The sequence below is a fragment of the Thermobia domestica genome, chromosome 1 (assembly GCF_964235325.1).
Source record: "Thermobia domestica chromosome 1, izTheDome1.hap1.1, whole genome shotgun sequence".
In the NCBI taxonomy this organism is placed as follows: domain Eukaryota; kingdom Metazoa; phylum Arthropoda; class Insecta; order Zygentoma; family Lepismatidae; genus Thermobia; species Thermobia domestica.
The window spans coordinates 287,660,444-287,676,202 of NC_137454.1; the positions used below are offsets into that span (position 1 = coordinate 287,660,444).

At 37.8% G+C, this 15,759-nt stretch overlaps 1 protein-coding gene across 1 annotated transcript in view; it reads left to right on the plus strand.

Annotated features, from left to right (window-relative positions):
* The window catches only part of LOC145661223 (uncharacterized), a gene marked incomplete in the record, with an annotated part of 459,297 nt that overhangs the window by 349,391 nt on the left and 94,147 nt on the right, over window positions 1-15,759 (plus strand). The window contains 1 exon segment of the mRNA XM_081726681.1: window positions 12,851-12,934. Coding sequence (XP_081582807.1) covers window positions 12,851-12,934 — 84 coding nt within the window.

Consider the following 15,759-nt stretch of genomic DNA (forward strand, 5'->3'; position numbering starts at 1 on the left):
AAGAAACCCTAATGATACCGTTAAATTGGACATAAAAAAGCTACAAAAAAAATCCTGGATTTCTTTAATTTGATTATGAAATTATTCGCACAGTTTATGTGCTTTCTTCAAAGGATCTGGCAATGATATCAAAATTTACGAATATGAAAAGAGTACAAATTAAAACAATTCATATTAACTTCTCTATTTTGCATTCCTCACATTTCTTTGAAAATAATAAAAGGAATACTAAACATCGTTTCAGAAGGTAACAGAGAGCATAAGACAGCAGCAATTTTCAACAAGTATGAACCTTCGAATCAATAGAAACATTTTCAGACTTTTTTTTTTTTCGTTTTCGGTTCAGGATGAAAAATAGATGCGGTATAGCATTCTTTATTTAAAGACATTAACTTAACAGGGAAGAGAGGGATTCAGAAAAATGCCTGCCTATGATTGTATGTTTAGGTAAGAGAGTAGATAAATGGGCCCTCGAATTTTCGGTTCAAATTAGATTACCCCAAATAGTGTTTCCAGAAAATTTCAGACCGCGGGAACTTCAAAAATGTACCCAAAATTACAATAAGATTTACCATATGTGGGCAGGGTAGATAAACGGGCCAACGCATTTTCGTTTCAAATTTGATCACAAAGTGTAAATCAGATTTTAATTAATGTTTTCAGAACCATTTAAGTGAACAGGTTTAAAATTTGCATAGGTTCCTTCAAATATCAGTTTCTGTTTGTGAGATTGCACAAAGTTTAACGTGTCGTACTACGAGGCAGGTCGGTAGCCAGCCCAAAAATCTAGGGGGCCCGGTAGAAGTTAGGGGGGGCGACCCAACCATATCATAGTTTATCACCATATTATAGTTCATTTGCAAGCCTACCATGAAAATTTTAGGGGCCAGTAAAAATTTAGGGGGGACGGCCCACCCTAGCCCCCGTGGATACGGGCCTGCTACGAGGGTAAGTCAATAAGTAGTCGCAATCAATTTTTAATATTTATTACCACAAGAATACATTGTTTTTATCCATATTATTTTTCAACATAGTCACCATAGTTTACAATGCACCTGGTCCACCGTTGCACAAGCTTTCAGATACACTCTGCAGGAAAGGTTTTTGGTTGCGCAGGAAGCAGGGGTGCCAACTTGGAATAAAACTCGAATACTGACAATTGGAACGGAACATAAAGATGTGTACAGCTTACACCACGTGGAATTTGACAACATGCAAGGGAACTTTTTGTCCTCTTTTGATGTTACGAATCACCTCCCGAAATATGTGCACATCTGTCTGTTCCATTCCAATTGTCAGGATTCGAGTTTCGATTTCAAGTTGGCACCCCTGGTAGGAAGCCACAAATGCACCACTTCCTTCACCTGTTGATCGGAGCTGACTCGACAGCCTCTTAGAGCATCTTTAAGTTTATCGAGGAGATGGTAATGCGAAGGGCCGACGTAGAGACTGTATGCAGGATGCTTCTACACCACGAAACGTAGCGTCTGAAGAGCTTAAGCAGTGTGGACAGCGGTGTGTGGATGCACATTGTCATGCAACACATGAATGCCTTCCAAAAATAGATCTCTGCGTTTATTACGAATTCCAGGCTTTAACTTGCTTACCAGTATGCCACTGTACCTTTCACTGTTTATCGTTGACCCTTTTTCCAGGTAATGCTTTCAGGACTGGCCCTTGTAAATCCCAAAACACTGTGAGAATCACTTTCCCTGCAGAAAGCTGACTCTTCAATTTCTTCTTGACAGGAGATCTAGGGTGCTTCTATTACATACTCTGACGTTTGCTCTCTGGTTCAAAGTCATGAATATACTTTTCATCTCCAGTGATGATTCGCCTGAGAAACGCTTCACCTTCGTTAGCACAATGATCCAGTATGTGCTAACAGATTCTCTCACGGTTTTGCTTGTGCTCTTCATCAAGTTTCTCGGAACCCATCTAGCACAGATTTTGTGAAAGCTGAGCCTGTTATGCATGATGCCATTCACAGAACGATGACTAATCTGTGTATGGGTTGCCACTTCATTAACAATCACTCGTCTCTTATTCAGAATCAAGGCACGGACTTGTTTAACAATGTCATCAGTTGTTGCCGTAGCTGGACGCCCTGCTGTTTCTTCAGCCTTCACGCTCGTTCGACCGCTTTTGAACTGCTCAATCCACTGGTGAACATTCCGCTGTGGCAACACATTATCTCTGTATTGAGCTGAAAGTCTTCCACTAATTTCCGCTCCAGGTACATCTTCAGATCAGACACACACACACACACACACAAAAAGGGATGACAGAACGCCAGATACTTCTGTTTGGTGCAAACGGAGAGTGGCGCAGTCATCTTTACTTCGCAACAGCGCAAAGCGGACTGATGTGATAACGCTGCAACCCACTACAGGCAAAGCCAACGCTGACACCTTAACGTCTGGTAAACCCACAATGCCGTAGAACCAACTTGGAAAGAAATTGAAAAATATTGCATCATTTATTGATTTACCCTCGTATCTAGGATCAATGTTTCTAAGCATATTTTGCATTTAGACCGTCAATTTTTTTAAGAGAAACACTACGAGACATCACGTACACAGTGAGATCAAATTGCATCAAAAGAATCCCAAGTTACGTTCATTATCATTCGTCCGATATAAAAAGAGGTATACTTACGGCTGCCCGCAGTGGGAGGTGTGGAGGCGATTGCTCCTCTTAAGTTTCCGAAAGGTGTTTACTTCTTGGAAGTAGTTATCAGGAGGTACTTACTTACTTACTCATATGTATTTAATATATTTATATTAGAGTTTTATAGTTTACTGTAGTTTATAAGGATACGAACGGAAATAACAGTTATTTAATAGCTGTATTATGTGCACATGTGCTTTAAAATATATCAGTCTTTCATCCCCCTTGGAAAAATCCTGCTCTCATCCCTAGGAATATCTAAAATGGATTATAACAAAAATGGTCTTCTTTCTTTCTTTTCTTTTTCTTAAGCTTGTATGGTCTGATTTCCCCCGAAAACATTATAACTGTAATACTTAAACAGCACATTGTGCTCATATTGCGAGCGAATGATTGCGAGACCTTTTACTTACCCCAAAAGTAAGCTGTAAATTACATCATACTTTTTTCAAACTTCGTGAGGACAATTCTTGAGATTCCTGAGTTCTGAAATTATTGGGTAAACCCTATTTGAGACTGTAGGAATATATAATAATCAAATTTAACCTAAAAAGGCATGGAACTTTTTATTTACCCTACACATACACGGTAAATTCCATTGTACTTTTGGACAACTTTCTGGGCCTGAAATTTTCTGGAACCGTTATTTGGAACCTGATTCACACGTTTTGATCAAATTTGAACTAAAACTCCTCGAGTCCTTTTATCTACCCTGTCCATAGATAGTAAGAGATGGTACATTCTATCGTAATATGGGGCACATTTTTGAAGTTTTCGCGGTCTGACATTTTCTGGAAACACTATTTCGGACCTCAAGAAGAAATTCTGATCAAATTTGAACCGAAAATCCGAGGGCCCGTTTATCTATCCTGCCCATATATGGAAAATTCTATCATAATTTTAAGCATCTTTTAGAAGTTTCCGTGGCCTCAAATTTTCTGGAAACACTATTTCGGACCTCAAGAATAAATTGTGATCAAATTTGAACCAAAAATCCGAGGGCCCGTTTATCTACACTGCCCATATGTGGTAAATTCTATCGTAATTTTGGGCAACTTTTTGACGTTTCCGCGGTCTGAAATTTCCTGGAAACACTATTTCGGACCTCAAAAACAGATTGTGATCAAATTTGAACCGAAAATCCAAGGGCCTGTTTATCTACCCTCCTACCGTATGTTTATTACTTTGCGAAGAATTGAAGAGGAAGGTATAATAACTTCTGTTCTACAGCTTGTATAAAACATATATAAAATTCAATTTGAAGTTGCTTGCTTTCATTTTGTAAACATAAATACTTGGCAAGTCTGGGAAGATGTTTGTTCATTCACTTTGGTGCTAGCGATGGCAAGGCGCATAATTGCAGAAAAAAAATCTCTAATAATTTTTATACTTTAAGAAGTTAAGAGGTTAATCTATCGGCCTAAAAAGGTTTATATTTCTTCATTCTTGCATGAACAGATGAAGAATTATAGGAGACACACAAAATTACCCACTGTAACACATGGGGATGTTACTTAATTTCTAGTAAGAATAGACTGGCTGTGAGAGCAGAATATTGACCAAATATATTGGCTTGGCAGAAACAAAACTTCTAGATTCGTCTTGTTGAAATGACAGAAAAGTTACATTTTTACCGCTCGTCTAACTTCTGTGTTCGATACTGATCGTAGTTCTGTTTAAGACTGAAGAATATCTTTCTGCTTCTGAAGTTGATATTAGCATGGTAATCTACAATTTTCTTCTTACAATTCTGAGTACAGCAATGCAACGCAAAAGATCAAAATATTATTATAATTGTTATGTCGATTATCGCAAATTAAATCTCAAAGTTTGCATTTCGTTGATGGAAACTGTTGTTGAATGTTCTCATTGGTTATTAACCAAGATGTAGAACGGTATGAATTTAGGAATGTCTCACACTTTATAAAAAAAATCGCAAGCAGCAGAACACGGTGATCATAAAGTTTCTGCTAAGTCCGTCATATTAAGGAGGAGGCCAGAAGCAGTGGCAAGCCTTTCCCTCATATAGGTAACAGGGTGCGTGCCTATATAATGCTGCATACATTTTAGCTAGACTGCCGTGGCAGTCACAGAAGAAGTGTTGCCACCATCAGCTAAATCCAGCAACTAGACGATGGCGAAGCACTCAGAAAAGAAACTACTGGGTAGGCTGTTATGATATTAAACTCGCTTATTGAACAGTTGTTTTTGTACCTTTTTAATCATAAATAACTCTTCTATTTTAAGGAGTGGCATGTCAGTGTTACTTCCCCACCAACCGCCACTGCTTATATATCCTAGGGGATAATTCCAACTTATGGTGTACACAAATATCCTCTGCAAATATAAAGGTAACCAAGAACGTTCTGTCGCTTTTCGTGGAGATCTGTGATCCATTGGCCTCCAGACCGTGAGTTGAATGCGAATGGAGATAAGGGAAAGATCAGTTGTTTGGTGTGGGTATATCCGACATACTACCTGGTTGTGGTAGTTCAGTTACACTGTGAACGTGCGTAAGGACAGAGAGAACGTGGGACCTCCACAGAACGTCATAAGGGCGTGTATGCTGAACGAGTTCAAACTGGAATCAAAAGCCGCTTCAGCGGGGCGGAAGATATGCCAGGCCTTTGGTATAGTGCCGTGACTACGCGGACAGTGCAGCGGTGGTTTAACAAGTTTAAGAACGGTGACGAAACACTCGAAGACCAACACATTTACAAAATGAAGATCTTCAGGCAGCAATTGAGGCGAACAGTGGCCATACATGTGGGGAACTGGGACTACAATTCAGTGTGAGTGGAGAAACCATTCGGCAGCACCTTCATCAACTTGGGAAGCACTACAAGTTGGACCGATGGATTTCGCCTGATTTGACTCCTTGCCAGAACGCAGCGCGAGCAGACACCTGTATTTCTTTGCTGTCTTGTCTGAGGAAGGAGTCATTTTTGGACAGAGTGTTCACATGTGATGAGAAGTGGGTCCTGTACGAAACTCCACCGCGCCGTTATCATTGGTTAGCATCCCATGAACCGGTTCCAAAACAGCCGAAAGCAGCACTGCACCACAATAAGACCCTCCTGTGTGTTTGGTGGACTGCTCACAGATCGTGCATCGGGAGATAGGCTGGTCAGACCATCAATGCAACTCTGTACTATCAACAGTTGAGCCGTATTCAAGAAAAAATCAAAAGTCTGGAGCGAGCAATTGTGAATCACAAATGGGTCCTCCTGTTATAGGACAACTTTAAGCCCCACATAGCTAGGATGACCCGGGATACCATTCAACACCTTGGATGGGTAACAGTATTGCATCCGCCATACTTCCCGGACATTGCACCATCTGATTATCACCTGTTCCATCCCTTGGACAATCACCTTAGAGGACACCAGTTCAAATCGCTACTAGAGGGCAAAATGCTTTGATGCCTTCTTTACTTCATGACCCACCAAGTTCTACCGCGATGGAATCCATAGCCTTCCAGAACGTTGGCAGAAGGTCGTCGATGCTGATGGGGACTATTTTTCATCTTCTAGGAACGTATTAGGTAACATGTCGATGTTCGAAGACGGTGGGTGAAAAAGCGACAGAATTTTCTTGGTTACTTTATAATAGTAGCAACCGAAACAGTGACCGTTCTCGGTTGCGCTTACACAAGTTAAAAAAAGTAAAAATGTTCCCAGCTTATGTATGCGTGCATAAGACCACTCACTGGCAACTTTCCTAGCAACTCTCAGTTCATGCTAGGGATCTGCCTACTACTGTTTGTAAATACTGCTGAATTTGAAAGCAGCAAATGCTAGTCGGAATTCATTAAGAGTTATTTCAGTTATAATGGTTCAATTGAAGCCGCATTTTTTTTTTCAGAATTAGCTGTAAATTGATGTAATGAAAATGCAAACCTAAATATTATTGCGAAATAAGCAAACTGGAATGGGAAGGTAGTAAATATTAACGTTGCCATTTCATACTAATTTCTTCTTTTATCCTTCATGTTTCAACTTTTATTAAATAATGGATCTAGATTCATTATCTGTAGGCTCACTGCGCATGAACATGAACGTGTGCAAAATAGAAATTAGACCTATGAATGTTAAAAGGAAAATTCTTCCGTGACTGCAGTACAGGAAAATAATATAATTTTGTCCAAAGAAAGGTGTTTGCACAACAGGGCAAATGTAAATATTGCATTTCTAATTTCCTTGGTTTAAATCAAGTTATATAATTAATAACAAGTCACAATTGACACAATACGCTAAATGATAACAAGAATTACGAGAATAATCCCAAAAAATGGAACAAAAGATTGCGATCTTGGTCAATAATTTAAGGAATGATAAAAAAAAAAAAAAACATCAAAATATTGCAATCTTGGCCAATGATTAGTTTTTGGATCAGGGGCCACAGAAGTTTGAAATCGCCCCTAAATCGAATTTTCGTATTTTTAACGGAATAAGCACATCATACTGAGCTAAGTGTTGGTTTTGGTTTGGCTACACTTATATAGTTCTCGAGATATGGGGCCTACAAGAAAAATGTTTGATTGTATGATATATATTAAATTTGTGTATCAAGGATTACAAAATTTTTGAAAGGTCCCAAAACCGAGTTTTCGTATTTTCTACGTAATAAGCACATCATACAGAGTAAATTGTTAGTTTTGGTTTGGCTACACTATATGTAGTTCTCAAAATACCAAGCGTACAAGAAAATATTTGTATGAAATATATTGAATTTTATGAATCATGAGCCACAAAATTTTTGAACGGTCCCTAAATTAAGTTTTCGTATTTTTTAGGAAATAAGCACATCATACTAGTAAATTGTTAATTTTTGGTTTGTCTATACTATATATAGTTCTCGAGATATAAGGCTTACAAGAATTTTTTTGACTGAAATATGTTGGATCTTTTGATAAAAAAAAAATAATAATAATAATAAAATAAAAAATAATGGAATATGACTTTTTCACTTCTTCCTTAATAACGACTCCACTGTGTGCCGTTAAAATAATAAAAAAATAAGACATTTTCGAACTTTCGATTCTTGTTTTTAGCTTCTTTTGTCAGGTAGACCATAATTACACTCATGCCCAAAATTGTATTCATGCTTAACTTAACAACTACCTCTACTCATTTAGTTGTCTCAGTATGATATATCTGTCTCATACAAGTAAACAGAGAAAAATAATATCCTGTGATCTGGAGAATCCGTACGTAAATCTAGTAGGAAACCATGCAGCAAACGTAGAGAGTTTTCTGTAGGTATCTTCAGGTACATATGTATCTACATTAACTTTAGGTACTTATATACCATCATAGTGATGATCTGGTCGAATGATGAAAGAAGCGTTGAGGGGGAAGGAAAATCAACAAACAAACTTATCAAATGGTCCTGTGAAAGATTTGTACACAAAAGCTCAAAACATCAACATTACACAAATGGGAGCATTTTCGAAAAATGAAATGAAATCTTTGAGTTTTACGTCCCACGGTTATGCCGGTTAGGCTAAAGGAGACGGTGATGATGAGAGATGAGTGAAATGGTGGAATGAAGAAAGTGGGAGGAAACGGGAGAACCCCGAGAAAACCCACGAGCACGGTGTTGGTCCACCACAAAGTTCACTTGGCGGGGGCTGGGATCGAACCCGGGACCCCAAGCACCAGAGGTGAACGCTCTACCACTGAGCCACCGTGCCCTGGTGGAACCAGTTTTCGGGTCTGAACGGATCCGGTTCTAGAAGAGCCGGTTCCAGAAACCGGTTTTTCGAATCCAGGTCTGGAACCGGTTTCCAAGATCCAGTTCTGGAACCGGGTTTTCGGATCCAGGTCTGGAACCAACTGAAAACCGGATCTCCAAGAACCGGTTCCTCGCGGAACCGTTTCCGTTTGAACCGAAACTTTGTGACCATCCCTACGCTAAACCCGAGCTGCTGGCAGACTGTGAACAGTGTGCTAGATGAAATGGTGGAAGCGACAGGCAGGCGCCCAGGCGGCGGCCGCTTGTCTCATTTGGCTAAATAAACTGGGTAACTGGCTAAACAGGCAAACTGGCCAACTCATTTGGCTAAACACACACTGGTGGACCAAATTTTTTTCTGGAGGCACAAGTGGGTCTGGGCGGGAAGGGCACAAGCGCGTGGTTCTCTTTGCAGTGTTTTGAAGATGAACTTTGTGCCTCCTTTACGGGTCTTTGGAGCTTTCGGATCCAGGTCTGGAACCGGTTCCTAAGATCCGGTTCTGGAACCGGGTTTTCAGATCCAGATCTGGAACCGGTTCCTAAGATAAGGTTATGGAACCGGGTTTTGGGATCCAGGTCTGGAACCGGTTCCTAAGATCCCGTTCTGGAACCGGGTTTTCGGATCCAGGTCCAGAACCAGTTCTGAAAACCGGATCTCCGAGTACCGGTTCCTCGTGGATCTTTCTGGCCATCCCGAATTCAAGCCGGAAACTACAGTCCATTTGGTACAACTTGTCTTGTCTGACAGTTGCTTTCCTCGCTGTCTTCCCGTTTAGCCTATTCTCGTTTGCCTTCAGATCTTCCAGCAACTTCTATCATTATCTCAATCTCATCTTGTCTGTATGTAAGACAGGTATTCCCATTTTGCCTATCCTCGTGTCGACTACGCTCACTCGACGAGGGATATTTAGTGTTTGAGGGAATTCTTGAGTGTTTGAGGTTTGAACGCAATATAAAGAAAATGAAAATATTAATATATCGACTAAATGCAGTCATGCCATTTTCTATCAAGTTAAATCTATAGTAATTAGTCAGTCTATGGAATAATAAATTAAACCAATTAACTTGAATTTTACAGAAAAGAAAATTCCAGAACTAATACTGCATAGTAATCCTTTTATCGTCCAAAATGCTCTTACTAGTTAATAAATGCTGTACTAAGTTTGACTTCTCTATAGTGTATGCTTAAATTTCTCAACTTTGTTTTTTAATTAATTTTTTAAGGTTACGATTAAGGTAAATTGAATGTGTTAGGCCCCATAATATTTTTAAATGTGATTCAGCAACGTTCAAATACCGTCGTTGTCTACTATCGCCACGTTCACTTTAAACGTCATGCCTTGACTGAAGACTTATCCCGGCCCATCAAACCCTATAAAACTAATACCCTCATTATGAAAAATTTGGTATAAAAATTACTAGTTTGGCTAAAATAAGTTTAAACAAATTCAGATTTGGAAGGCACTTAGCTCCCATTCGAGGTATTCCGCCCTTTACTCCAGAAGCGTGTTAAATACAAATATACTATCAAAGCAAAACAGCTTCTATATCTCTTCATTCAGAGAAACTGGTACTCAATTTATTCAATCTGGAAGAACGAGGGAGAGAACTGACTCCACCTTTACTGCACCTCTGCTACCTTTGGTTCGATACTCGTCCACCACTCTGGGCATGAATCAAGCATTCAAAATTGAATTTAATAGATAGCATTCATGCTATCCTGAGCCTTTTCTGCTGCCCACAATTTTACACTACTTGCAATATTACAAGTATTTCTGTATTCAGGCAGAAAACCTACGAAGTTACTTCCACCCACCACTTGCATTAAGAAATTTTCCTAGCAGGGCAGTTGGCGGGCATAAAAGTTCATCTTTAGAATCACGATAATACAGACCAGCCTTGCAAAGTTCGAGAAACTGATCTTGAATAGCTAGTCAATTGCCTTTTTAAATTGTTCGGTGAGCTCATAAAAAAAAGAACGTATATCAGTTTTGAAATTGTGATCTTTGGAACTACTAGTGGCAAGGTATGTACTTGGCTAGAATCACAGTCAATCACGTCAGAGCTGTTACTAACGTCGAAAAATACTTTTTTCATAATTTTTTGTAAAAAAAAAAAAAGAAAAGAAAAGAAAAAAGACAAAGAAAAGAAACATTCAGACACGAAATATTCCTCGTCGAGTGAGTGTAGGGAAAACGGGAATAGGCCAAACGGGAATACCCGTTTGGTCTACACCTAAGATCAGATTGAGAAAATGACATATATTGCCGAAAGATCCGTAGGTGAAACGGGAATAGGCAAAACGGGGATGAACCCTTTCCTCTGTTTTTTCCTTCCTGTACATGATCATAACAATCAGGTAAGAAGAACTATTTCTATGGAAAAGCACGTTTACCCAATTATAGTGGCTCATTTCTTTCGCTCTGCAATGGTAAACATTCCCTCCTTTCCGCACATTGCCAATTTGAATATAAACAAATGCACATTATTTTAGTCGAATGTCAACTTGAGTAGTGGACCTGCTGGTTATTGCGAGCATTCTTTTTAGTACTCTTTTGTGCCATTTAATTGTATAAAATAGATTTACTTGCAAGTGAATAAGTTCGTGTTTCAATACCCGACGCAAAAGTTGACAACACAACATTGAGCACAACATGCGCGCAGCGAGCTGTCAGAAAGAACAAGTAGTATCAATTGCAGCATAAGAAGAGTAGCAGAGAAACAATAAATACGATGTGATCAAAATGAGGAAAAGAAACTAATTATCATATTGTACGAGAGAGAGATGTGTATTCTCAAGAATACGACAAAAGGAACGTTGGAAGGGACAAGAGGGAGGAGCTAAAGAAATCCAATTGATTCCGTTGAATACGTCAAATTCAAGAGGTTGACTAAGGAATCGTAACATAGAGAAACTTCTTACTTACTTAATCATTCCTGCTAATAATGACAGACTGCTTGTCATAATGATTTTATCAATATAGTGTCTTCGTCATAGATCTTCCTTAACTACTGCTAATTAGTTATTGAATGATGTTTTAGAAAGGCAACATTCCTATTAAATTCCAGGTCAAAATATATTTGTACTTTTTTTGTCATTCCTTCTTTTATTCTAGCACTTACTCGCTCATTGATGTTTTCTGTGGGTCTCCAATTTTTTCGTTCTATTCTATTTTCATTAGTACTTAATAATCAAACATTTTAACTTCTTAAAATAAGTATTTCCACTGTCTAAATTTTACTTATTTTATTTTAATATCTTTACATTGTCATTAGTAAAGCACGTTTTTCAAGTACATGAGACAATTTTCCAGCATAGAGGACTATTTTTACGCAAATTTGTGTACACATGTGCCACAACGTAAGTTTAAATTATTAGTACAAAAGTTATAAGAACTAGATGTTAACACTAGTAGTATCAGAATTATGTTTATACCATGAGCATAAGAGTAGAGCATTTTGGCCTGTTTAAGAATGTGTATTTATTGGTATTATAAAGTTAATAAAATTTAGTATATATTAGTATTACTACTTGTTTCTAAAGTAATTATTAATTATGTGATGATAATTCAAGAACATTTTATACGTATCTGAACATGTGCACATTTAACATTCGTGCTTATTTAGTCTACAGAAAAAATTCTTATATTATATCAAAGGTTTCTTTTTAATATAAAAACTTCATGCTTTAAGTATCACCCTTTACAGAAATGAACGTAGGGCAAACAGATGAAGTACAACCCAAGACGTTTGGTATTGGATTGTTTCAATGTTTCTCTGTTCCCATGTTCCATCCAATCCATCTATCATGCTTTCTTTGCCGCTATCTTTATCTCTCACTAAATTCTTCATCATTGACAGAAAAGCTTTCTCCCTTTCGATAATTGTTCAATATTAATGTCATTACCATTTGATTCATTCTCATTTCCATTACATACATTCATGAACAGAATAGACTTTTCTTATCTGTAGTTCTTCAAGTATATCTTGTAAGTAGTCTAAAGATATAATTCATCAGACTGCTCCTCCAAACACACCATGCAACAATATGAAACACTAATATTCCGTAGATTGTGAGGTAACATCAAAGGACCAATTAGATAAATGCTTAGGAAACTGCATCAACATTTTTACATAACGCAGAAAATGCCCTAACCATGAAGGTTCAAAAGGCTCCCTGTGATGCTAAACAATAATTTACGAAACATACATGTATCCGAACCAAGTATGCAAGTGAATAAAAAGATCGGTAAATACGCTTAAACTAATAAAAATGTTTAAGACGTTTTCTAGCAATGATTCCAAAATTCTCGGAACTTCTCAATTTTTTCCAGTAGGTATAGGAGCAATGTCCTGTTTCCAGGATTAACATCAAGACAAGCTGTTTCTTATACGTGTGCTACACAAAAGATCTGTCAATTAATATTATTTTCTTTTGTTTCAGGATCAGGAAGTACTAATCTAGTAGGAAAGTTTACCCAAAGTGTACGTCGAATCGTTCAAGACGTCAAAGATGAAGGCACAGGAAGTAAGTATTTTTTCTTTTTAATTTATAAAATATATAACTGAGAGTTTGACTGAGAAAAGGGAGTATATCTAGAAATGAAGAACTGAAATATTTGCAACATCATGCACGTATTTCAGTTACTTCGCTAATGGAATGCTTATAAGGCACTTAGAACGTAACTCAATTGAAAAGCAGTCAAATATTTTCATATCGTGTTCCTAACAGTAACCCTACGATGAAATGTCTTCATATATTTTGAAACAAAAATAGGTGTTTATACTCCAGCTTTTCACATAACGACTTCATTGGTCATTTAAATTTCTCTCAGATTAAACTTTGACTAAAATAAATATAAATAGAGCTTCAAAATCCGGGTATTCTTTACTGCACGATTTGCTGAAGGAGTAATCTCATATAGACAGTCTGTGAGTTTAGTCATAAGAGAACATTTTTCTTGCCGCTACTAATTATTTTTGCAAAAACTAGAAAGAAATTTAATGTCATTCTTAGGGTACTTGCTACTATGCGCAAGTATACCAAGAAGTATCTTCGTATGTTCGTGGTACGGTTGTGCATTCTAAGTGATCAATCCCAGGTTCAATGTTTAATGTCCCGAACACAACCCTACTAGCCAGAGGTGCATATCCTCTCAAGTATTTGAGCGTAATCCTCCCAAATTTACCCCCCCCCCCCAAAAAAAAAGGTAGTAGGGGAGATGAGTTGGTTGTAATAAAACCAAGATTACTTCCATGTAGACTAGTATTTACTTTTAGATTTCGCTCAGTTCTTAAAATACTCATTATGATATAATTAAAGTTCGACTGTGCTATTTTTCAATGAAAATTATATTTGCCCAAAGATTTCATGAACACAACCTGCATCCTAAAATCCGCCTGCAGACTCCTGTGCTACTGGTGACTCGGATTTCCTTCAATAGTAAGATACTACCGAAAAAACAGTTGCATAACGACGTAAAACATTATCAAGAAAAGCTACCGAACTTAATGTAAAGCGTCTGCTTTTCTACTACGCATTTAAGTAATCCCTTATCCGGCTAAAGACCAGATCAGTATAGATTAAAACACTAAATCTTAATGTGTATCAATTCCATTGTAATTCTAAAATCTTGGTGGAAATGTTCACTACAGCTACTTTAATAACTTCTGTGTTGTGTCCGAAAGAGCAAAACTACTAAACAGAACGTTTGTCTCAATATACCTAGGTAAAGTGAAATATCGTCAACCTTTTGAAGATTTCTTATCTCAAAAAGTATATCACTTTATAAGCCTTAATCCCGTGCAATCTCTCAATTATTAAATACATTAAATAACAAGGTTCATCCTTATATGACAGGCTGCAAACGTAAGACCAAGAGGAAGACATATGTCCTAATGATTTAATATTTCACAAATTTTGTAGTTCTCCCTACTGGTCTTGTGGCTACCGCGCATGTCTTTAAGGTACGGGTTCCTGGTTCGAAACCTTCAATATGTGGGAGAATTTCAATATTTGAACGCACTATGGTGGTTCAGGTACCATTTAAATTGTTGATCCACGTCTCATATAGCTTCGTCACTGAAAAAATGCTAAAACTGAAACCAACAAATTTTCTATCGAACCAGATATACAATTTGGAGCAGATTTATTTATTTATTTATTTATTCAAAAAAGAAACAGCTTAGGTGTGTTACTCTTAATCATGAGGTCTGCGCACGCCTATGATCCAAACAATAAGAGAACTGCTTTTTGAACCCAGTAACTTATAAAAGTTCTCCAGCACGCAGTTTCCTTTCAGTGCTATGAATTTTAGATTCAACACCCAGTGCTGTCATATTGGATCCGATAGAAGTATGCATGTCAATTTTATATAGCTTCGGTGGTCAAAGACAGGTTACACACAAATGAGTTAAACAACAAATCAATGATGTATTAATCTAGAGCAATATCAATTTCCGAGTGTAGAGTATTCACGTATATTAGGGAAATAAAAAAGACGTTGACTTTTACAGCATAACGGGAAAATGACTGATCACTTTCAAATGGATTGTTTAACATAGCTAGTGCTGACATTGAACTGAATTTTTATCATGCTGCTTTCATTAAAATACGTATCTAAGGCGCTGTTTTTTAAATCTATTCCAGAAATAAAGTGTCACTATTCCCTCACATTAGGAAGATGAAACTTCGTATATGAATTCCTCATGAAAATAAGTGAATCCTGCTACAGCGTTTTTGGAAATTCCGCTTTAAATTTCGGAAAGGGAATAATTTCTATATATTTTTTCTCAATACACAGGATGATTTTAGAGGGTTTACAACTTCAATCAGTTATCATTCTTTATTGGAACCACATACAGTCATGGTTTATGTCATTATACTGCAAAACACTTCAAGTTTTTGTGTGACAAATCCATTATGGCTCAATGTGTGCACCTGCGTTCACCCTGGACACATCCCAACGAAAGTCGATTTCCTGCCAAACAGTAGCCAGCATTTCGGAGGTAACGTCCGCGTTGGTTGTTCTGATGCGATGTTTCAGTTCATTAACAGTATCAGGTATGGGAGGGGTTTACACCTTATCTTTCACAAACCCGCACAGAATGAAATCAAGTGGCGCGTAATCTGGAGAGCATAGTGGCCAAGCAATTGGTCCACAACGACCTATCCACTTATCTCGGAAACACTGATCGAGAAATTCCCTTACTTCTATCAGGTAGTGCGGCAGGGAGCCATCTTGTTGCCACCATAAGCGGCCATTGTGGTCATCATCTAGCTGTGGAACAATGCAGTTCTAAAGCATATCAAGATAGGCGATGTCGGTGATAGATGGTGCTCTCAGTAAAGAA